Raw genomic sequence first — 25,246 nt, 5'->3', positions numbered from 1 at the left:
TGACAAGCAGCATCAAGTACAGTATCTTCAAAAACAATCAGAAAGATGTCCAGAAAAAAAGCTACAGCCCTGAAAGTGTTACAACAACAAACACTGTCCATCTTAAATAAAGACAACAATAGTTAAACATATCAGAACATCACACTGATGATTTAGCTACTTAAATATGAAACAAAATACTACCCCCTTAGGTACTTGAATCTGATCATTTTTGCCTAGGGTGTTAGCCGAATTAATAATATTTTCTGTTAGTATAATCTTGACTGGGACAGTGGGGATGTTGTGTTCCTTTCCAATTATAAAATTTTTTCAACAAATTAACTCTCCCAGATACATACTTTATAGAAAGAAAAAAGCAACTTTTATGTCTAGGAAGAGCTGCTATGTGAATTCTAGAAGGACAACATATCTGGCCAGCATCCCTCTTCAAGCACACTAATGTGTAATAATACTTCCTTAAATAGACTAGAGGAAGTTTTCCAGGAGAAGAAGTGTTACACTCATGACAATGAGCAGCCTTTTGTTTTCAGAAATAACAGCAGCCTTTCTAGACATGAAAAACAATAACAAAAAACCAAATCCCAAACAACTCCACATTATCTTTTGGGACATGATTCCCATAACATTTCATGATTAAAGGTGGGACTGGAAAGGCTGCCTAGTATTCTGGCTGATCAACACCACACATCTTAAGATCCTGTTTTCATTTGCCTCTCTACATTTGTCAAATTTTAATCTATTTGGTTGCATATTTCAGTTAAAATATCTCAGTTCTTTACAAAAAATAACACGGGGGAAAAATATGCTGGTTTCCCCCCACTAAACCAGTGTTGACTGTCTTATTTTAAAAGCTTTTGAGAATGGGCTAGTAACTGAAGAAGGCAGAAGAGAAAGGAAGGGGATAACTGTTAGAACTTGGAAAAAGTCTACTCAAAATTGGTCTAGCTAAAAAACATTACGTATGCAACTTCAGTTTCAGAAAAATTATGAGTTCAACTATGACAGCTCATCGTCTGCAAAGGGAGGCTATAGGTCTTGTGATAGCAAGTAACACCATCATAAGCAGAACTCAAGTTCTAACAACTTCAGCAGATCCATACCTGAATACGTTGGTATATGTAAAGTTTTCAAGTCAAATTTAACTGGCACTTGCTTCATTATCTGAAAATATAAACAAATGCATTACAATAGTTTTAATACATTCTGGAAATCTCTAAGTATTTGAACATGAGAACACAAAGATGCAAAAATTGTACAGGATGGGTGTAAAAACCACTGCTCATTACTGAGGCATTTTCCATTGTTTTCTGGTATGTATTTCTTTCAAGCAGATATTTGAGATTTAACAATTTATTTATATTAAAAACATGTTATTATTTCCATTTAAGTGATTTTTTTTTTTAAATGGGAATACAAAGTGATAGGATTTTTTCAGTTTACATTTTTATCTTGCTTGTATGAGGAAAAATACTTGCATTTCGGTTTCAAAAGCTACAAAAAGGAACTATGCAGCTGAGAGTTCATGATATGTTTTAGCAATTCACTGCCATACAGTAAATATATATCTAACCAGATCATTCTAGAATATAAAAAGTCATATTATTACCAACTAATAATTTGTGAGGTATGGGTGTTTTTCCCCACAACACATGATTTTCTGGTACATCATGAAATTGGATAACTGCTCAGTGACTGAGCATCTGAGTGTGTTTTTCAGTACCTAAAGCATACAAAAAAAAAGAGAACTGTATACTGGCATTTAGCCTTTGATAGATGAAGCCTAGGTGTAACTAGAGAGTTATTTTCTAAAAAAGGTCTTCAATTCCACAGATCTGTAGAACACAGGGAAATTTTACAATATAAGCTGACATTTCAGCTTTTAAAATTCTGCCAGCATCTAGTAAATCCCTTTCCAGGAGATTAAATTGCAAGCTCTTCAGCTTTGCCAGGTGTCAATATCATCCTTTAGTCTGAAGATCACCACATATGCAATGACTCCAATTACATGTCCCTGTAATTTAGTGGGCTACTTTACATTAATTCTGAGTCTGGCATTGCATGGTAAGGAGATTAGTCTCCATGTGCACATTAGTATGTACACTTACCCCTAATCTCATCTCTTATGCTTGTAGTAAGAATAGAAGCAGTGAAGGGCTAAAGCTTCGTATCAGAGTCCTGAGATAAAATGGAGAATTTACAGAGGTGACATTCAAATAAATCATTACCTTTGACATTCTCCACTGGCAACAATGTCCCCCACTCCAAACACATTGAAAAAGTGTTGTTGGGTAATTACTTTACCTAGCTGTCTAAGATTTTTATTTTTGTGAGTGCTAGGAATTCCATTAAAACAAATAAGCAAAAACATTGTTATACTAAAGCAATACAGCAACTAAAGGCTCTAAGACTTTCCTAATGAGCTAGATGCTCACTTCCAATGAAAAAGGTTGCATTCCCTGCATCTGCCACTTACTGAGTAAAGTTGCTAAAACTACTTCATTTTTTTTTGCACATAAAAAGAAGACTAAAGCGGCTCTTGCATATCATTCCTTCTACCAATACCACACATGTGCCCATACATGCACGTTACATTGTCATTGCAGTGCACAGCTCTGGTTCTTTTTTGGTCTTCCTTTTGCTGTCAAGCAAATGTCAGTCTCTGCTCAAGAGACTCATCACAAACTGTTATCACATTAGAATCCATATGACAGAAATTGAATGGATATTTCTTGTAATTTCAGGTCTTCTTTTCCAGAGAAAATAAGTTCATATTTATTAGAAACATTATCACATCTAAAGTTTAGTTATTCTGTAAAGGTATAAGTCCTAATCCAGAAGGCTTCATAGATGGCCTTGTTTTGAGTATACCAAAGCACACTTGGTTTTGTGTTCATTTAAGTAATAGATATCAGAACAAGTTATCAGAAAAAAAAATCTACAAAAGCACTGAACACAGCATTTAGTAGTTTCTATTTCTTGTAAGACATTATTTAATATTAATATTCAATCCCAAAATAACTCAGTTCTCAAAATTAGCAACACAATAGGATTATAAAGGACTGCCAAAAAAATTGCATGACAGCTTGCCAGATGACTGGGTGGAACTGCTTTAAAATGAGAATTATAAAATACAGGAAAGGAGTTTCACCCTGATTACAGATTTATCTGCAAAAATAGCCTCACCCACAAATTCCTGAATCTTATATTTTATTTTGCTATACCTTTGGATTGTCAATGATTGGTGTTATGATAAGATCAGATTCAGTGTAAATGAGCTCTTTCAATGTTGTCTCCATATCCTGCTGACTTGAGCACATAGTTTTAGCCTAGAACAAGAACAAAGTTTTTTTAAAAAACTGTTTTGCACAAAAAAAATAAAGTTTATTTCCAAAATATTTCATTTCAGCATTATACCACACAGTTTGGCCATATACTTATTCTAAATTACTTTTTATTTATGTAGTAGCAAATAGGGCCAACTAAAAATTATGATAAAGAACCACATTGGAATAAAAAGTACCAAGTCCAAAAAAACTTGCAACCTGAGTTTAAAAAAGTAGACTGAGAAGAAAGAAGATAGCATTATCCCTTTTATACACTGGGGAAAAAAAAAGACTAAGCATCTTGCTTAACTCTTACATCTGAAGCTCTGCAACTTTTTTTTCTTTTTTTTTTTTTAATAACTTGCACATTGTAGGAACTGCTTTCCTGTTATAATTATGGAAGGATGGAGAAGAAAGCTGACTTTACCACAGACTCCAGGCTAAAATTCTACCTACAAAAATATTAAGGGATGGTGATATTATTTTTCTACTCACTTTTTTCAAGCATGAATCTCTTTGTGGAGAATTTTGGATTGGGGCAGTAGTAGCATCACTTACTTCCACTGCAGTGCTAGTTCTAGGAGTGGGACGAGAACTTAAGAAAAAACAAAAAGCAACAAAGTACAGATTAAGTTTCACTGCAAACTATTTTGTTGTTCTTTTGAAACTTCCATGCCATACAGTAAACTTGCAAATTTGACAAACACAAATGATGCTATGCCTGCTCCATCAACTAAACATGGACTTCTTGCCTTTAAACATGTCCAGACAAGGTTAGGATTTGTTTGTCGGTTACAAATGGGAAGGGCTGTGTGGTTTCTTTCTTGTTGTTGTTGGGTTTTTTTTGTTAAATGAATGCAATTTGATTATTTTCATGGATGCTAAAACATGATTATCTTAATTCCTAGTAATAAACAACATACAAATAGAATTAACTTGACAAGAAATTGCAATTTATTTCATGTTTTTCTCTTCTGACTGCCAACTCTTGGCTAGGTAAAGGGAATTAAAAGCTACTTGATTTTCGTATATGAATATGAACTGGGTTTACTTTTCAGTTTTTCTTTTTTTTTAAAAAAAAAATCTCATTTGCTAATTAGAAAATGAAGAAAGGAGAGACCAGAACACTGCAAATTTGCAATTTTCATAAAGCTGCTAGTGAACTTATTTTTTTGTAGTATACATTAATTTAAAAAAAAATTGTTTAAAATAAACTTTATAATTATTAGAATTGGCAGGCTAGGAAACTAATTTAATCAACAACTTCAAATGAATGTTTTCTTGATTAGCAGAAACTAATATACATATTTGGCTTCAAATCAGTTTTATTTATTAGAAAAAGCAACTAAATTAAAAAACCAAACACCAAACAAAATTAAAGATACTCATGAAAAATCAATGATCAAATTACTAACACAGTTGTACCCATTCTTATCCTTATTTTGTTAAAAAGGCACCTTTACCTACTTTCAACAGAAATTTAAAAGGCACAACAAAGGGGTGCTAAAATATTATCTTCTACCTAGATAAAACTACATAAAATATCCTAATTCCTATGGTAAAAAAACATATCAGGATCTGCTTAGAAGTTTAAGCAGTCTTATTTTCTAAATAAAATTTTTTAAAAAGTATGATTTCTAGCCAGGAGGCTGAACAAATTATTCTAGGTTTCCACATGTAGATTTTTTAAATAGATCTTTTTTCCAAACCTAATTTGCTATCACATGCGTTTGAGACACAGAAAATCTTTCCTACTTTTCCAGTTCTCAGCTGGTTTCTCAGTTTAAAACAAGACAAGTGATAATTGAATTAAGCTAGTTGAAATTAATAAGATCTATTCCCTTTGCACATGTAGAAGAAGCTACTACTGTCAAAAGCTGATTAACCACTTCAGCAGCTAAGTAAATTCTGGTGCCAAGTGCCAGGTCAGCAGCTTGCTTCCACCTTAATGTTTTAAAACTTCAGCAGGTAGCACATATTGCTTTGAGAAATCAAATCCTTCAAGCAAAGAGAATTTCAGAAAAGAATAAATTAAAAAAAAAAAAAAACCTTTGTATTACATTTCAAGTTTTGTATTAAAATAAATGGACTTATAAATAAATTATGTTGTTTTTAAAAATACATTTTTTTTCTACTCTCATTACTGATATAATTTGGATTACATGTTGTTATACCAACTGTTTGTAATGCCACTGCAGCCTTTCTTCTCAGCAGATTCCTAAAGCAAACAGCAACTGCCATTTTAAATTACTAATAGCATGGTTTTAGCTGTGATGGTAGAAGTTGTATGAGATGAGAAGTACAACTTTATTAAAACCAACTGAAATAACTGGAAAAGTAGACACAGTATCATGCACAATAGCCCTAGTTCAGGTTATGTAAGAAGCTTGAAAGAGTATTTAATTTAAAACTGGAATATATTTCTGCTTGATGAGGACAAGAACAAAATCTATTTTACTAGATAATCTTCTTGGCTTGAAACCTAGTACAAAGTTTCAGAATCAGGCTTCAACTAAACCAAATCACTGTTAAACCAATCACTATTTTTTATTTAATACCTATGTAGTATTTAGTACATTGTTACCGATAGCTTGTGATGAAAACCTGCAGGCAGAATTTATCAGTCGATCATAAGCTGAATGCTTATTCTTGTTTATTTAAAAGTAAGCATATTCAAAGCATATTCTCATATATATGAAGAAAGAAGGAAAGAAAGCTGTAAATAAATTCTTCTGTTTAGACAGAGAGCTAAGAAACGAAAACCCTACTTCCAAAAAACCAGTGTAATAAAGCCTTAAAAGCATTGCTTTAACTGCAAATACTGCTTTAGCAGCTCTTCAAAGGTGTCTTAATAGTAATTAAAATGGTGATAGAAAATTCAAAAGGAGACACACTAACAAAATGTTACAAACAGAAAAATAGAAGAGAGAGGAGAAAAAACCCCCAACCAAACAAAAAACATAAAGGGTTTCAAGGGTTTTCTAATTGTTCTTTAGGTTTTCATACCTGAGAAGAAATATTGATTCATTTGATTCACCATCAACTGCACTTTTTGGGCGCAATTCAGTTTGAGTTTCTACTGAAGAAAGAGAACATGAACTCGCATTCAGAAGATAAAAATAAATAGTAAATAAGATTGGTAAGATTGACAAAATTCACAGGACACAAAATAATTCAAAATAACGTAATGAATAATGTTACCTATTTTGAAAGAATTGCTTGGTAGCTTATTATTTGCTCTTGAGGATGACAGGTTATCTAGATTTTCATGAGTATCCACTGGCTCTTTGGCACTCCAAGACACAGATGACTCTGTGTCTTCACTGCTGTTGAATAAAAGATATTAATTACACAGATTAAAAAAAAAAAAAAGAGGGCTCATATCCGTTATTTGTTGCAATTACTAGCATACGATTTAGCTGTCATTCCCTAGATCAGCATACTATTGTAATATATGCTACACATACTTTCTATGTTAGTAATGGAAAGGATGAAAAATAAGTTTACAGCAAATGACTTGGAGAATATTAAAAATTCTCTACTCCCTCAGTAGAACTTCCATGAAAGAAACTAGAAAAGCTAAATTATTACCCCATAATACCAGAGCTATAAAGAAATATTAAAAGCTTTAGAGACCATTCAGTCTTCACAGGAAAAAGTCACAACAAACATACTTCTAATAATGAAATCTGTAGCCTAGATTTACATCAACAAAAACTACGATTTTTTTGTTTAATGATTTACATGTCACACTTACTTAATTGCAAGTTTATCGATTTTGGTTGTTTAGGTTTTTTAATATATCCCTCTATTATTCACATGGAACTGGGTCATATACCCTTCCTGAAGGGTCTCCTGGATATCATATATTAATCAAACCCATATTGTGAAGGAAATAAATACATGGGCCTCACAGTTGGAAAAGAAAAAGTTTTGAGCTTCTTTTGTGTGTCAAGCCCATGTCCTGTGTTTGGCATATTTGTTAATTAGTGCATATCTCAGCAGATATTTCAGAGGCATTAGAAAACCCTCAAGACTAAAGTCAAATAGCCCAATATTTCATAGGAGATTAAGATTCTTCTGATCCTCTGAGAATTCCTCAAAGATGAACACTGTGGTGGAGGCTAACATAAGTCTTGCTAAAACCTTGAATAAATTCTTGCTTTGTGGTATAAAGTTTAAATCTTGATTTCTTATCTGCCTTGGTGGTGAAAGCAGCAATAAAATTAAAAGACAAAGAGCTATATCTCAAACTAGAACAAATGTTAATAAAAATACTGCAGCACTGGTATCAGAAATACGTATTAAACAAGAGAGAATTTTAAAATAGACAGAACACAAAAAATTCAGCATTCTAAAAGAAAACTAGGTTCCAATCTAGGGAACTAATGTGAAAATAAAGTATCTTTCAAATATTTAGAACAAAAGAACATAAAAATCAACACTAAATATCCCAATTCAAAATTAAAAACAAAACCCAGCAAAATAGCAGAACTTTCGAAGAAGCCTAACTTTTTAATACATAGAACCTATTATTCATAAAAGGTTTGGGATTTTCTGCATATATAGCAGTGTAGAGTATCACTATTTTAGAAAAAAATCCATTAGATTAATGCTTCATGTCATAGGCAAAGAATATGGGTCAGCTGCATTTGCAAGGATATAAGGCTGAACCACAAATCTAAGAAGTGGTACTGATAAGCTTTGTGATGCTGTAAGCCTAATGCATAAAAACAAACCAAAAAAAATCTCAGTAGAGATAAAACTGACCCATATTTACAAGATTCTACAAAACCTTTCAAAAAATAAAGTCAAATTGCACCAATATTATATAATACAAATAAAAATGAGAGTAGTTAATTGAGAAGTAGATTTTAAGATATTCCACAGCCAGGAGGAAGGAGTCTCTCGAAAGCAACCAGTGTAATACACTAATAGGATAATTCCTAAGCATCCAAAACTGTTCACAGAATAGCATAAAACTCCATTCATAAATTAGTTAACAACACGAAATTCCCAAGCAAAATTCAAAAGCAGGAAAACTTACAGAAAACCAAAACAAAAAACCATTAATATTTGTTTGCTTAGATTTACTATACAAAAGGTCTTCCCTAAACATGCAGTACCTTGAGTTTCTGCCCTGGCTGTCTGCAGAATCACCATCACAGTGGCTAAGGGATCCTTTCCAGAATGGATGTTGCAATATGTCTGTCCAATTCAGCCTTTTGAAAAGCAACAAACTGAAAAAGCAGCAGCATAGTACAGCTCCACACAGAGCTACCAGACTAGGTTGTGAACCCAGTGACACTACAGAGCAATTAATCCTTTTGTTTGCTTTTATTTGATCAACAAATAAGTTTTCTTTCAGGACAAACTTTTTGCCTCAAATCAGACTGGATAATTCAAGCAACAGAGAGGTACGAGACTAAGAATGAAGAAAACTGAGTAGCCAATCCCAACATTTACATTATCTGAGCTACCCCATAAATTATAATCTTATGTTATTTAAAAATATAACTATAACAGCTATAAATCAAAGCCTCATAAAATATATTGCTCTGGAAAAGCAAACCATCCACCTTTAAAACTGCCCACCACTTTCTTACAAAGTTATCTATTTAGCACCGGCTACAAAAATACAAAGATATACTTAATCAAAATATTCATTCTGTATATCTTCGTATAAGAAAAAGCACAATTTGTTCTTTTATGAGGGATTAAATGATTTTTGCATTCTTCATGCTCTACAAATTACTGTACATACAGTATCATAGCAATTATTTTTTCCAGAGCTGAAAAAAGATTATATAAATAACTATCATGGATTAGACAGTTTACCTTTTCTGAGGATCCTTTCGAAGTAAGCCATCAAGCAAACTAATGAACTCGGCAGAAGGTTTGTGAAAAGCGGAACCTGTAAATAGAAGCACTTGAGAAAATAAGTACTGGGCAGCAGAAACAACGATCACGCAATGTAGATCAAATCATTATTGACAGATAATGCTAAGAAAATTTTATTCAATAGTAATGTCATCTGAAAAAATCTGAATGCATGAAGAATCCTATATATATACTCTTCGCATTTCAAAAAATCCTCAAAAAAACCCCAACAACCCAACCAATGCTCAGTCTCCAAACTAAAGTTCTTGATATGTTAAAAAAAAACCCCATCCTCCAATTATCATGTAGCTATTAGCAAGAAATAATATGGAGTTGAAATCTGCTTAAATTGAAATTAAATTTCCCCCAACCATGATAACTTCAGGAGGACCATTGTTGCACCCTATTATACAAAAGATGTTTCCAAAATTCTTATTTAACTGAGAAAGACTCTACTTCTGAGAGCTCAAAACTATGAAATGTAATTTATCCACTTTGAAAACAAAATCTCTCTTAGAATTGAAACAAGTAACAACAGTCTTAATTCTACAGGTCACTGTTTTCACTACATTACTATCGACTGAAAAGAGCCACTAATATTTAAGTGTCTCCATGAATACCACTGACGCCCAGAATGACTGAGATCAAAAATTCCATTGCAGAAGGTAGATTTAATTCTTAACTCTGAGATGCCTATCTGTCAAAAGGTAAATAAGCATTCATCATTAACAGGGAAAAAGTTCTTATCAAAGGAAGGCAATTGAACATTCACTTCAGACAGATAACTGATTCCTACAATCAGCCTCAGAAGCAATATTGCAAAACAAAACTTTAACTTTTTAAGTATTACTCTGATTTGATTCATTAAACAGTAATAGAATGTTACCCTCTGGTCCAGGTGGCAATGGATCTTCATATAAAATCTTTTCAATTAATTCAGAAAAGCTGTCTGAGAAGAATGGTGGTCTTCCTACAAACAAACAGAAATGTATTTCACAGATTAGGCAAACTTCAAAATAGCTGTCAGGTGCAATGATATATGATGAGCTCATTTTCCTAAGGAAACATCCAAAGAAATAAACAACTTCAGGCTGAATTCTATTTATCAAGTTCTCTTGTCAATTTAAATACAAAACCTTGGATTAAATTCTTCTACCATGAACAGCAAAAGAGACCAAGGATAGAACAGGCACCAAAGATGGCTTGATGGAGGTCACCATGATAGGCCTGTATGAATCAGCAATGAGACAACAGCAGGAGAATGTCTAGGCAGAAATCTCAGTATGTATGTAACTATGTTGATCCAACAGATCAGTGTACTAAGACTTCAGAAGGTTGCGCTGTAATTCTCTTTTATGATGAAGTTTTCCTTCCAGCTGCAGCCAATGCTAACAGGTACTTTATCTGCAGGAAACCCAATGATCTAGTTTTATACTAGTGAAAGAGTTTACTCTTTCAAAGGTCAAAATAATGCACTCAGCGTCTAATACTGAGGAGATTAAAAAACATTGCACTGTCAGAATTTGAGGACTGCTATGATTTTAAATCATAGTATTTAAGGAATACAGGTTGGTTAGTATCATCGTATTTAGAGCACAGTCAAAAGGACAACTTAATAGTATTCCTTCACTTGATTATATGATAAATTCCATTGTTGTGGGTTTTTTTAAAGTACAGTTAAGTATATTCTTCAAGAAATCTTAAAAACTTGTCTTAAGCTTTTCTGTCTTAACTTCACTAGAAAGTTAACAAGCATTTACTCTGGGCCATGACCTATGTTTCTATTATCACAGATATTAAATAGATACACAAACTTACAACCTGAGAACATTTCATAAAGTAAACATCCCAAGGACCACAGATCACTGGCTTTGGAGAAGTCTTCTCCCTTTATTGCTTCTGGAGCTGTGTATAACAGTGAGCCTACAAAACACAGTATGTATAATGCACTTTGATTATTCATTCAGCATTTATCCTGTTCAACACTTCAAACTTTGTCTCCACACTTCAGTGAGTTAGGGATTATCTTCACTTAGTGTAAGAAAACTGAGATACCAAATGTAAGTAGTTTCAAAGGAACTCCTCTCCTATACTTTTACTGAATTATGTAGGATTATATATGTTATTTTGTTGTTTATTTCACTTCTATAAACCAAGCTGGCTTGAGCTAAGCTTTTTAACACAGTGATTAATGTAAAGTATGTTTTGCTATACCTTGACAGCTTCCAGAGACAAGCAAATTGAGTAGAACAGTAAACCAACATGTGAGTAACAGAAATCACTACATTACATCAGGTTGGGGTTTCTGGGGGGTTGTTTCGGTTTTTAATTTACTTTAAAAAGCTATCCCAAGACATAAACCTTCATGAAATTAGAAAACTCTGTTACAAAAACAAGGTAGCTAGCCAGTTGGATCACTGATCTAAACTAGTTATAGCTATTTTCACATTAAAACACTATGAAAACTTCGCATATCAAATTATAGCGGTGTATGCACAACCTTCTTTTGTCTTGATATATAAAAAGAAATATACAGTTCTTATTTCTACAGTAGTTGCCATTTAAACACTAACTTGGTTCTCAAAAATCTCGAAAAAAAATTAGACAGCAAGAGTAAATTCCAGTCCTTTAAAAAGCTTATTTTTTATTCTTTTGTTCTTGGCTTTTATTTTTGAAGTAACAAAATTTCATTAACTATATACATCAAAACAGCTGTTCTGAAAAGCAACAGGAAAGAGATTAGGTTTGTATTTCTTCCTGAATAAAGATCTGGTCTTGGTCTTCATATTTTCGGTATGGATCTTTGGTAGGAGACAGCAAAGTATTAAGAAAGCTCTCTTTGTTCCCATAAAATATTGCCAAGAATTCCACTGCTCCTGGTAACAGTAACTGCTATGACACATCATTATCTTGGAAATAAAGGTCTGTGAGATGCTCTGAGATGATGACTAATAAAAGATGCAGAAAACTGAAACCAAGTTTCTGAATTTTTCTTATTCAATGAAAAAAAAAAACCAACCCAAAACCATAGTATTTACAGCCTACTGCATTTGCATAGATCTGTCCTTTGAAACTAAAGCACCGTTAACTTTCTCATATTTTAAAAAGAATTTATCATTCTTAAGTAAAAGGTACTGAAACAGTCAAGCCTCAAACTAGAAATCACTTGGACCATTTGCATCTGTCCTGGTTTTGGCTGAGATAGAGTTAATTTTCTTCCTAGTAGCAGGTACAGTGCTGTGTTTTGGATTTAGGATGAGAATAATGTTGATAACACACTGATGTTTTTACTTGTTGTGTCTACATTAAGTGGAGGACTTTTCAGCTTCCCACCCCCCATCAGGTGCACCAGAAGCTGGGAGAGCACAGCCAGGACAGCTGACTCAGGCTGGCCAAAGGGATATTCCATACCATAGAACATCATGTTCTAGGTATAACTGGGGAAGCTAGTTGGGATGCAGATTTGCTGCTCAGAAACAGACTAGGCATCTACTGTTTTATTTTTCTTTTGCATGTGGTGAGAAATTGCATTTGTGTATCACTTGTACTATTGTTATTACTATTATTATTATTATTCTCTTCCTCTGTTATCCTATTAAACTGTTTTTATCTCAACCCAGGAGGCTTTTTTCCCCATTCTCCTCCCTATCCCCTTGCGGGGAGAGCAAGCAGCTGTGTGGTCCTTAGTTACCAGCTGGGGTTAAACCACAACAGTATCAAAAAGAACAATGAAAGTACAGCACTGCAAAGTCTCCAATAAAATAAGCAGCAGTTCTGTGTAGTACTTACTGAATTTTGTGTATACATTTAACAGGAAGTTAATGGAATTTAGTCCTACACCTTACAGAGAGCATCAGCAGCATAGACTTTTTTTAAAAGTCCATAAATAATTCCATTGCTTTTTTTTTTCTGAGACAAAACAGGATTAATTTTAATTCACTTTTCTTTATCACACTTCCTACATTACCCTGTACTTGTAAATACAATTTCCTTTTCTTTTAACTCACTTGCAGGTGTTGTTCCCTCTGTAAGTTAGATCTCTCTGAACAACCTTCCTTAAGAGCAAAATTTTGGTTTTGAGCTTACTTAAAAAGTTCCCTAAATGCAGGACATGTAAAACCTACTTATAGAAAATGTACAGATCATGGTTTCCATTGCAAAGACACAAACACAATCTTTACAAATCATAACACAACAGAATTTTTCAGTTTCTCTAGAAATTTGCTCAGGCCCAACAGAACGATGAACAATTTTATTTCAAGGTTTTCTCACCAAATTACTTCAAAGGCTTTTTCCAACTTTCATTCTGTCCCTTTGGTATAAGCTAATTTTGGCTAGTAAAAATATTATACCTCGAAATCCATTTTTCAGGTATCTTTGTGGAGTGCTTTCACTGATATTTCTTTCACCTTCTTCAGATCCAACTAAAGCAAAAAATTCTTCCAAGTTTTCACCATCCACTTTAGCCAAGCAAAAATTACTGAATTTCAAAGTACCAGGCCCTTCCAGCAGAATCTAGAAGAACAAACATAATCCAACATACAAGTATCAAATACTGCTGAAATTTCCAACACAAAGTATAAAATAATTTCTTTTAAAAAAATAAAAATCACAATCTCAAACCATTTAAGTACATAGACATGATCACTATAAATAAAAACTTTTCAGTGTTTTTGGTTAAGTCAACAACTGTCTGTTTTCTTAAAACCAAAATATTACAGAATCTCACAATAGAACTCTTAAGACGTTTAATGTGCACTTGTGTTTCCTCACTATCAAATCTAAATGAATAATGATGTTACTATAGAAAAGACAGTAAAAGTAGACTAAAAATGTATAGAAAAAAAGTATCATAAAAAGAAACATCACTTCATTTGAGGAAAAAAGGTGAATCTTTCTAATTTTATTTAGCAGAAAATTCCAAACATTCCATTCAGTCAGATGGGGGATTAAAAAAAGAAAAGAGACAGAGAAAAAGAAAGCAGTCTTACTTTAGCACTCCGAATTTCGTGTTCAAAGGAGTACTTCACAGCAACATTTTTCTTTGGAAGAATAGAGAGGCATCTCTATTATGCTTTATTCATACATTTTTTACTGCTTTTGGACCCACAAATGACAGAAACTGAGTACAGTTGTGTAAGATTTTACAGAAAATTAAAAGAAGGGCAACTTAATCACTTACAGATCAAGATCAAAACCAATTACTGTTAAGCAAGACTTTTTGGGTATAGACATATTCTGGTAACTACATAAATTAAAAACAAACATGGCCTTTGACAGAACTATACATAAATTCCACACACACACACAAATTAGAAACTACATAAAGATATGTATTTTTATGCAAGAGTAAGATGCTAATTTAAATGGCATTTGAAAACATTACAGAAGGTTAATAACAAAGAAAGTTTAGTTAACTTTACTTCCTCATTAGCATTTTCTATGACTTCAAAATATTCTGCAGCATGATAGAATAGGTATAACAACAAAGTTATATGTCAGAGGACAAAGAACTAAAGTCCTTCATTAATTCAAACCAGTACACCCAATAAAAAAAAGAATCTATCACATTGTATCAAATATACAACAGGGAAATAAATCAATTAGATCATAAAACATTCAAGCTATAGACTTGTCTCTCATTGTCTTCACATATATTGTAAAGCTCAACTGGCCTCCAAACTGAGATAAGCCTCTTCCAAACAGTAAAACAGAAATAATGAATTCAACGCTGATGGTGTACAAAGTGATATGCAGTGTCCCCTATAATGCTCCTTCTTACCTTTCCAGGTGTCAGTTCACAAAAAATAATTCCAAGCTTATGAATATGGTATAAACCAGTAATCAAATCAACACCAAACTCTCTCACTACATCTTCAGGTAGATATTCATCTTGCGCAATAACAGATTCTAGAGAACCACCTGAAATATGTTTACACATAGTCAGCAAGTACATATAAAGAAGATGCCATAGAAACAATTCCCAAGCACATTATATAAACTTCTTCAAAAGATGTCAAGCAAAAATCATTATCAGTAGATAAAAGTATTTCTTCAGATTATCCAATAGTTTACAAAATCTAAAATGTATAGATAAAATAATCTATTTCCAATACTGTGACAAAAATCTTAATTATGACTACAATTAAATTAAGCGCATGACTTCAAAATTACTTTAATATTGATATATTTTACAAAGGAATTAGAAGGTAAAAAAAAAAACAAAACAACAAACCAGAAACTGTATCATGTCACAGTGTAACAGTACTCAACCGGTTCATTCAAAATCCTTAACCAGATCCCTGCTGTATGAGTTAAAAGAATAAACAAGGCTATCAACTTCTGTGAACAAGTGCTAAAGCTAACGACATGCAATTTTCCACTGAACTCAAAGACAACAGAAATAGTAAAACTGGGTTACATTCTGAGGCCCTGAGGTCAACAACATCCAACAGATAAATTGTTTTGCTTGTTCTTCACACATAGGATTTCTGTACAGTCCTTTCCTTGACTGATGTGCCTCAGTTCTTTCATTTTCACCCTTCGGGTTTTTTATTGTTGGGTTGTTTGGGGTTTTTTTGGGGGGCAGGGGGGGAATTGGTGGTGGTGTTGTGAGGATTCTTTTTGGTTGTTTGGGTTTTTATTTTTTTTTAAACAAAAATACCCAGGACTAAACTTTCACTTTCCAGGTTTCGCACACAAATCCCGGCTTCCTGGCCATACTCGAATCTCTCTGGAATTCTCATCCTAACATGAGACCCTTCTCTGTCCTTCCAAAATCACCACCTCCTTCTCCGCTAAGTTCCAACCAACACTTCCTCTGTTTCTGATCAGATTACACCTACAAAGTCTTCCAAATAACCCTCACATATACCCTCTTATCACCTGTGTCCTTCCCCAGGCTTCACTCTCTATTCTTTTCCCTACAGATTGTTACTGCTTCTCTGTCCTTGAAAAAATCTCTCTTCTTCCCCCATCACCTACTTCGTCCCATCCCACTGAATCTCAGGTACATCATGAGACTCATCCCACTTGAGCCATTCCTGTCCTAACTGTTCATAGGACTTGGACTTCCAATCTCATTTCCTACAACCTCATTGCTCAGTCTTTCTCCTCCTTCCTGTCCCAGTCTCCTATCCTAAACTCCACATTCACATCTCCTGCCAAATCCCTTTCCTCCACCTCATTTGGTCCTTTACCAAACCTGTTCCCCTAAGATCACAGTTTGTGTTTTGTGAATTATCTGTCAGTTTCCTGGGTTATCTTTTATTTATAATTTAGCCAAGTCATGCAGATTTAAAAAAAACAAAACAAAACCCACAAAAAAAGGACACAAATTTAAGTCCCTGAATGAAAACAGGAATTAGGACAGCTTTTCATAGAAAAGGATACTAGATCTTTTATTCCAAATCACATAACAGATTTTCCTGAGCTTTTTTTCCTTTTACTCAGTAATTTCTTTCAGAGCACAGCAAGACTAAAAGGTCTGTCATCACAGTATTCTTCAAATTATTCAACACTGCTGAATCTTAAAATTATTTTCTTTCACAGCCTTTTTTATGCTGTTTAGTAAATCAGTCATTCCTTTAAAACCAAGCCCATAGTACATAGCTATAGTAAAGAATTTTCCATCATGTTTAATTACTGGTTTTTATAATGTATTTTCCAGAACTACATGCAGAATTTCATAATATGACCAAATACACACACACACAAAAAAGCAAACCCAACAACATAGAAGTATGCTGCATCTGATAACAGAAATTCACTTTGTCATCTTGAGACAAGTGAGAGAGATCTTCCATACTTCACAAGCAGTTTTCAAGGCTCTACAAAATTAATTAAGAAATCCATATCTTATTCTATTTATAAATAAGTTATCTTCAAGACACTCTCCATGCAGCAAACTCCAATACTGCAAGGTAAAAATACATGACAATCATTCAAACTGTACTTAATAAAAGGCTTCCTGTCTAATAACTTAAATATATGCCTATAAGTTAGACTAAGCAAATAGACCAAAGCCTCTATATGAGCCATTAACTTCACTTTTAATCATTGAAAGAATGACCTCATTTTTTTTTTCCCAGAACTTGTACCTTCTCTTCTTCAGTAATTTTTGAAACAAAATTCTGGATAGGAAAAAAGGCTGTGTGTAATATGGACTCTTACTATGAAACAAACTCCAGATACCAAAATCTTAACATGCATCACTTGCACAGTTTGCCTTCTTTTCTTTCCATGTGGAATAAAGCATGCTATCTGGAGATTAAAGCATGCAGTCATCACAATTAGAGAAAGCTGTAAAAGATTTCTTTAGTAGATTGATGAAAACCTGTCAAAACTCAGTAAATCACTTAATGCAGTTTTGGGTCCTCAGAGCTCCCAAATTAATGTCTTAAAATAAAAGTCAAAATACTCCTACTAACAGGAAGAAGACTTATATAATTTATTAGGTACAGAACTGCCCTTTGATTAAAAAATTCATTTGAACAATATTAAGTCATTTATACATAAGTTGATAAAGAGACCTCCTTGCTCTCTTTATCGTGCGCTATAAAATGAAAAGAGAATGCCAAAGCTGCCAGTCCTTAGAAAACTTTTCTCAAGTAATTTTTACTTAGATACCCTCCAACTATTCACAATTTATTTTCAAGTTCCCCTGATTACCCCTACCTCTTCAGCTATTAAAAACCAACATTGTGTCACATCAATTAACATTTAACATAGGTATACAGTGGAGGAGAAATACGACTTCAATTGATTTCCAAAAATGTTTCCAAAAGCAATAACATTTTTATATAAATAGGATTCTCAAATTAATAATCAGATAATTATTAAGCTTTTTCAAAGATCTAAGTATTTGTTGTGGAGAAACTGTTATAAGAAATCTCTTACAAATACTCACTCCAAAAATTTTTATATTTTGAGCTTATCTTACCTGTGCATAATTCCACTACAAGCCAAAGATGGTTGCTTGTTTCATACCATTCATGAAATGTCACTATATTCTTGTGTCTGATTTCATGAGTCAGACGAACCTAGAACAAAGTTTTTAACATACTTAACTGGGTGGGAGGAAGCAATATATATGGAATTATGACAGAGGGAAAGAGACAATACAACTTTACATCAACTACTTGTTCTCTTTCCTTTTCCACTACATTAAAATTATTCTCCAATTCAAATATTTTAGTTTTACATGTATGTTGAGGAAAGACAACCTCTCTTACAGACCCTGCCCAACTCACCTGTTTTTAAAAATACATTAAAAAAAAAAACCAAGGAAGTTTCCCAACCCAAAATTATAGGCATTGTTTAACCTTCCTGCATCATTAAACCACTAACAAACTGGAAATCAGAATTTGGAATCAAACTTGCATTCCTGCTTGTTTTTTCAATGAGAACACAAGTGTGATACAATATGGTAGATATATTAAGAGGAAGTAAAGAAAAATTTTTCTATCATTTTTAATTTCATTAGGCAAAAGCAATCATTCAGGAGTCCCCAGAAATCTATATTGCCATCACACCTACATGGCCTAATCTCTACAGAAGCCTCTGTATCCTGTCAGAGTGAAGATAAACCCGAGGGCTTTCTAAGATGAATATGCTTCCAAGAACAAAATGTTTAAATTAAGCAGATTCATTAATCACCCAATAAATTATCATTGAAACAATGAGAGGGAATATGAAACTGTACTATGTTTGCATGGCCAGGTTTTGGTAGCAGGGATGCTACAGGGGTGGCCTCTGGGAGAAGATGCCAGAAGCTTCCCCCATGCCCAACAGAGCCAATGCCAGCGGCCTCCAAGACAGACCCACCACTGGCCAAGGCCGAACCCATCAGCGATGGTGGTAGTGCGTCTGGGACAACAGAGTTAAGAAGGGGGGAAAAAAGCTGCTGAGGCAACAGCAACTGGAAGAGAGGAGTGAGCATATGTGAGAGGAACAACTCTGCAGACACCAAGTGAAGAAGGAGGGGCAAGAGGTGCTCCAGGCACCGGAACAGAGATTCCCCTGCAGCCCCTGGAGAAGACCATGGTGAGGCAGGCTGTCCTCCTGCAGCCCATGGAGGTCAATGGTGGAGCAGATATCCACCTGCAGCCCATGGAGGACCCCAGACCACAGCAGGTGGAGACACCTGAAGGAGGCTGTGACCCTGTGGGAAGCCCATGCTGGAGCAGGCTCCTGGAAGGACCTGTGGCCCTGTGGAGAGAGAAGCCCACACCGGAGCAGCTTTGCTGGCAGCACTTGTGACCTCATGGGGGACCCATGCTGGAACAGTCTGTTCTTGAAGGACTGCACACCGTGGAAGGGACCCACGCTGGAGCAGTTCATGAAGAATTGCAGCCCATGGGAAGGACTCATGTTGGAGAAGTCTGTGGAGGACTGTCTCCCGTGAGAGGGACCCCACACTGGAGCAGGGGAAGAGTGTGAGGAGTCCCCCCCTGAGGAGGAAGGAGCGGCAGAGGCAACATGTGATGACCACAACCCCCATTCCCCATCCCCCTGTGCCACTGGCAGGGAGGAGGTAGAGAAATTGAGAGTGAAGTTGAGCCGGGGAAGAAGGGGGGGGCAAGGGAAGAATTTTTTTAAGATTTGGTTTTATTTCTCATTACCCTACTCTGATTTGATTGGCAATAAATTAAGTTTGTTTCCTTAAGTAGAGTCTGTTTTGCCTGTGATGGTAATTGAGTGATCTCTCCCTATCCTTATCTCGACCCACGAGCCTTTTTTGTATTTCTGTCCCCTGTCCAGCTGAGGTGGGGAGTGACAGAGCAGCTTTGGTGGGCACCTGGCCTCCAGCCAGGGTCAACCCACCACAGAAACAAAATTTATCTGCCAGAAAAATAAAATATTTGAAATGTCTAGCTGTATCAGTTACAGTTTCTTTTCCAGAAAGTATGTTTAAAACTCTGCCAAGCTTTTACAAAACAGAATTGATTTACCTTAAATGCTATTCCTTAATCAAAAATATTTTTTTCTTGCTAAGTAAGAAACTGATTATTTACTGCATTTGCACAACTGATAACAAAACAAAGCATACCACTACACACAAGTAACTGTTTTTACAAGTTCTGTGACATACCATAAAAACAGGAAGCCTGTAAACATGGGTTTATGCTTGTGATTTGAACAACAATAAAAATCAGATGAAGAAATAAATGCATTAAAATAAGACTCTACTTAAAGTATAAGAATCAAAAATCTTAAGAAGCTGATCTAAATGGTGACAAACTCCATGTGAAGAAGCATGTGGTATTTTTCTTCTATATTACTTGTGCTACAAGGATTTTGTAAGCTGTATCTTCTCCCAGATTTAGCAGGAAAGAAAACATTACTTACCCAGTTTGTTATTTCAGCTCTTTTGCATTTATCAGTGCAAAGAATGGCAACAAAATTAATTGTCCCCTTTCTTCTTCCTTTATAAACAACGGTCTTACTTCCTCTTCCAATCTCCTCATATAGAATGAAGTTCTCCATCCTTAAGGATGATTTACAGGCAATGGATTGGAAACATGGTATTAGTCTCATAAACAAATAAACCTTTAAAGAAAGCGGGAGGGGGGGATGCATTCAAATTTAATAGTCATTGATGTATAGGACTTAGCATCCTTAAAAATAGGGATCATATACTTCGAGCAAAATCAAACGTACTTACTTTACAGAAGGCCTCCTCTCAGGAAATGTGATCAAAATTTTAAACACAAGATAGTATTTTCCACTCCCAAAGCTCTTAACACATTCAAAAACTTACAGATGGGCCAGTGAAATTCTAAATATTTTATCTGTAAATTTATCTATAAAATCATACTACCAAACTTAAAATTGTATGTTCTACATAAAACTGCTATCCAGATGAAAATAGCCTATACTGAAAGCCTTGCCAAATAAGATTGCCATTTCTGCCTAAGGGCACTTCAGGCAAAATTGCCCCTGCAGCTTTTCACAATGTAATTTAAACCTGCCAAATAACTGATTTAATCAACATAATTGAAAAACTCAGGACTTTGTGACTATGAGCGTTCCTACCAATGCTAAGCTAAATGTAGCTTTACCAGTTATAGGACTCAGCATTAAGGATTTTTCACGGATAAAAACAGTTCCATGCAGATAGAAGCTGTAAATTTGTTGGCCAATGTTATATTGTGGGAATCAGGGAGTTCCACAGGAATTTAATTTATATTTGTAACTAGCATTTTTGTCTCAAGAACTGTGTATTGTATATGTTTTAATTTATATACTGAAACAAACAAAGCAATTGTCATTTGTTGCAAACCCAGGAAGTGGCATTTGTACATTTAAATAGATGCTTTTCACAAAAGTCTAGTTAATTCTTTTGTTCCACAATTATTTTATCAGAGAATGCTTGGAGCAATGGGAGAACCGACAGCAAAAATATTGAAGCAACTGCAATACACAAAGTAAGAGTTCTGCATCAGCTTTCCATCCGGCTCCTCAGCTGTTCCACTGTGACATACAGAACCCCAACAGCAGCATATTCCAGAAATAGGATATATTGCTAACTAGTCCCCAGTGACTACCTTGTAGTAAGTTCTTTCAGCTCCAGGTCAACTTCACATCTGATGCCCAGTTCTTCCAACTACCAATTTAATTAGTTCCAAGCCATTTGGAGCTGCTCTCATCTCTACACGAATTCTTCCATTTTGTTTATACGACCGTTGTTTTTTCTTCAACAAAACCAGTTCTCAATGTAGTTATCCTAAAACCATAGACAAGCAGCATACTGGAGACAGTAGTGCAGCAATAGGAATGACGGAGAGAAAGGGCTGCTTAAGCTGCCAAATGCCTAATCACAAACCACAAGCTTTACTTCTTTCATGGGACACAAAGCTCCCAGAGTGACAAATCAAAGACCAAAATGAAGACTAGAAGATTCCCAAGTTTTCAGACAGGACTTCAAGTGAAAATACGACAAAGCATTGGGCTGCAGCAGACAACAAATTATCTGTCACTAAAATACTGGTTCTTGCCAGAACATCAGCCAGGTACCAAGTACAATTCAGATGATCCAGAATTTCCAACATGCATTGGAGTCTCATAATTCCAGGATTTCCTTTACCAAAGATAGTTATCCAAGACAAAAGTTTTCTTCCCAAAATCTCACCATTACAATTCAAAAGCCTTGGGATTAATACTGTAAGTTAGTTCGATTTTATCAAGCACTACGCAAACGGGTAGGTATAGCCAGTATAACATAGTAACATGGGTTTTTTTCGACAGTTATCTATGAGAACAAGGTGATTATACAATGATCAGTTTGCCAAACATTCCAAAATAAGGCACAAAGATGGCGGTCTCCATTTCCCTACCTCTCTTTTCTGATTCATGCAGCTCATTGCACCATTCTTTATGCTCTTTTTCTGGACAGCTTAAAAAAAAAAACAAAACAAAACATCCCCATAACGTTTTCCCCTAGTACACAAAGATTCCAGAACAGCAACACCATAGAAATGTATCCAGCAAAAACATGGCCAACCCCCAAAATTTACACGGCCACAGACCCTTCCTTGCATGACTTCTTTCCCAAGAATACTTTAAACCTGGCATGTGCACCTCATCACTAGACGGGAGCATATGCACATTAAATGATGGAAGATTCCATCATGTTGGTCATATGAAAGGCATTATCATCCACTCATGCAACAAACCATACAAATGTATGCCAGGCTCAACAACAACTACAGAAATATCTGGTTATCTGACAAAAGCAAGACCAATGACATGCAAATGCACACTGAGACACAGTAGTCATGGGACAGGGAAGCCTTCATTGCTACCTCTTGACTAGCAGTATTTGCAAATAAGGCCTCTGCTAACTGCTCTGCAAGAGGCTTCAGGGGAAAAAGCAGCATCCAGTCTTGCATCCCTGAATCATTTCAGTACACAAACTAATGGAATACGACACATGAAACAGATTTTCAACATCTGGAGCACATTCATCAGTTTTGAAATAAAGTGAAAAAAATTCAAATAAAGCAATACAAAAAGTGAAAATAAGTCTCTCGAGATGGCTGCTGTGGAAGCCTGCCACACCACCATGCATAACGAAAGAAGTCTGAAGCTCCACAGAAACACTCAAAGCAGCAGACTTCAGCTGCCAAGGGAACCACATTTGCTCTGGGCAGGATAAAGGACACCACCACCACCAAGGAGACATGGTTCCACAAGCACTTCTTCCTTCTCTTGGTGAGAGAACGTCCAGAACACTCTGAACAGAGCAGGACGTAAAGGACCCGAGATCTCCTGCAGCCAAAGTTCTGTCAAGAGCGGCCACTTGGCAGGCCTGAGGCACTGCACTGCAACCCCCGGGACACAACAGCCTCCTAACCCACCTGCAACAGAGATGAGGCTGCCATAGGGCAGGTCATCTCCCAGCGAGTCTCCTGCCCCTCAGGAGGCCTTCAAGTAAGAGTACCAGCCCCCGACGTGTGCTCCGAGCCTGCCCTCAGACCTAAGCACTATGGGGCCTGACCAACGCGGGGGCGGGGGGGGGGGGGGCGGCGCGTGGTGGTAACTGCCGGCGCTCGCACGCGCCCCCAACAGGGGGGGCGGAGGGCCCCGCCGCGCGCGCCGCCGGGCGCCCGAGGACTGTTAGGCACGTGCGCGCCCCGCCAACTAACGGCCGTTAGCCGTCCACGGGAAGGGGGGGGCGAAGAAAGGGAAGAAGGGAAGGGACAGCCGTACCTGTGAGGGGAGGTGGGCGAGAAAACGGCGTTATTACTACTGCGCCGCCGCCATCAACCGAAATCGGCGGAGCCCCGCCCCCAGGCTGGAGTCTCCCATGCGCCAATGGGAGGGAGGAGCGATTTGGAAGTGTCCCGAAGGGAAACTCGTCCCTGTACGCCACAAAATACAGCCAGCGGGAGGGGGATCGCCACAACAACCAGAGTGACTCCGGGAACTGAGGTTTTCTCCCCTTACTCTACCAAGAACACACGGCCAGGACCCACCCGGGTCTGTCTCCGCTCCCCCCCGCGCACCGCTCGGATGGTCGCCACCCCGCGCCCGTATCCAGGAGACGGGGACAGACGCCGGAAACGGAGCGGAGCCGCCATTGGGCCAGGAGGCAGCTACGTCAGAGCGGATCCACTGTGTCCGGAGGGGAATTCCCGGATGTTGCGGGGCGCGGTCGCAGGGGGAGGGGGCAGTGCCTCGCTGGGGGCAGGGGGGGGCAGCACGTGCCTAAGAGGGCGGGGCGCCAGGGGTTGCTAGGCTACCGCCGGTGCCGGGCTAACGGTCGGGGAGGCTGAGGCGCCGCGCGGGATGGACATCAGTGACCCACGGGACGGGGGCGGGAACGGGGACGTCCCTCAGGAAGGCCAGCGTGCGGAGAGGGGGGTCCGGCAGCGCCCTGGCACTTTGAGTCTGGGCGGTTGGGGCTTTTTTATTAAACCTGCATGGATCTAGTGTCGGTCAAAGCAACACAGACTGTCGTCAGTCCTGTTATGGCAATCTGTAATCTCTTCATTGGGGAGTGCTTTGTTACGACAACGTGTAGTCCTTCAAACAAGTGTTTTCCATTTTTAGCAGTGGAGTTTTCACTTTATTTTTCATCCAAGGGTGGTATGGTTTGGGGGTTTGGTTTATCTGGTTTTGTTTTTGTAAGGCCCTTGAAAAAGTCAAATAAGTATCCTTTTCTATTGTGTGAGAAAACATTTAACAACATTTGGTCTTTCTAGAGCAAGTTGTAAAGAATTATGTTTTATCCATTGTCCTACCTTCACCTTGATCTAACAGTTTTGAACCCGTTGATCCATTTCAACCAGATTTCATAAAAGTAGTATACTTAACAGGAAGGAGTCAATGTTTGTTTAGGCTGTATAATAACAAATGGTCAGGGTTTTTTACCTCCACTGTAGGAAAGATTTCAGTATGAACGTAAACCTCCCTAATACTGAAAAAAGGAGAAGGAAAAAAAAAAAAAACCCAAACCAAACTACCCTATTTGGGTAGTTAAAAAAGCATCAGCTGCAAGAAGCGCTTCAGTTTTGTTTCATACCTTCTCAGACAGTGGA

At 36.5% G+C, this 25,246-nt stretch overlaps 1 protein-coding gene across 6 annotated transcripts in view; it reads right to left on the bottom strand.

The window, feature by feature from the left end:
* Positions 1-23,959, bottom strand: part of ULK4 (unc-51 like kinase 4) — a 257,174-nt gene extending 233,215 nt beyond the window's left edge. For 3 of the 6 annotated variants that reach the window (XM_054814067.1, XM_054814065.1, XM_054814071.1), the window contains exons 1-13: positions 20,553-20,828; positions 18,145-18,244; positions 14,986-15,125; positions 13,556-13,718; positions 11,025-11,126; positions 10,090-10,173; positions 9,162-9,237; positions 8,450-8,563; positions 6,525-6,649; positions 6,330-6,402; positions 3,819-3,918; positions 3,222-3,326; positions 1,101-1,161 (exon numbers count right to left, since the gene is read on the bottom strand). In XM_054814067.1, the coding sequence (XP_054670042.1) occupies positions 1,101-1,161; positions 3,222-3,326; positions 3,819-3,918; positions 6,330-6,402; positions 6,525-6,649; positions 8,450-8,563; positions 9,162-9,237; positions 10,090-10,173; positions 11,025-11,126; positions 13,556-13,718; positions 14,986-15,125; positions 18,145-18,244; positions 20,553-20,783 (1,474 nt within the window). In that variant the 5' untranslated portion in view covers positions 20,784-20,828. Of the gene's footprint in view, positions 1-1,100; positions 1,162-3,221; positions 3,327-3,818; positions 3,919-6,329; positions 6,403-6,524; positions 6,650-8,449; positions 8,564-9,161; positions 9,238-10,089; positions 10,174-11,024; positions 11,127-13,555; positions 13,719-14,985; positions 15,126-18,144; positions 18,245-20,552; positions 20,829-21,751; positions 21,931-22,540; positions 22,600-23,915 lie in introns of those variants that run through there. The other 3 variants (XM_054814066.1, XM_054814068.1, XM_054814069.1) reach the window with 3 other exon arrangements.
* Positions 23,960-25,246: the final 1,287 nt, after the last annotated feature.

The sequence above is a fragment of the Grus americana genome, chromosome 2 (assembly GCF_028858705.1).
Source record: "Grus americana isolate bGruAme1 chromosome 2, bGruAme1.mat, whole genome shotgun sequence".
In the NCBI taxonomy this organism is placed as follows: Eukaryota; Metazoa; Chordata; class Aves; order Gruiformes; family Gruidae; genus Grus; species Grus americana.
Note: the sequence above shows the minus strand (reverse complement) of the source record. Positions and strands in the feature narration are given on the sequence as shown.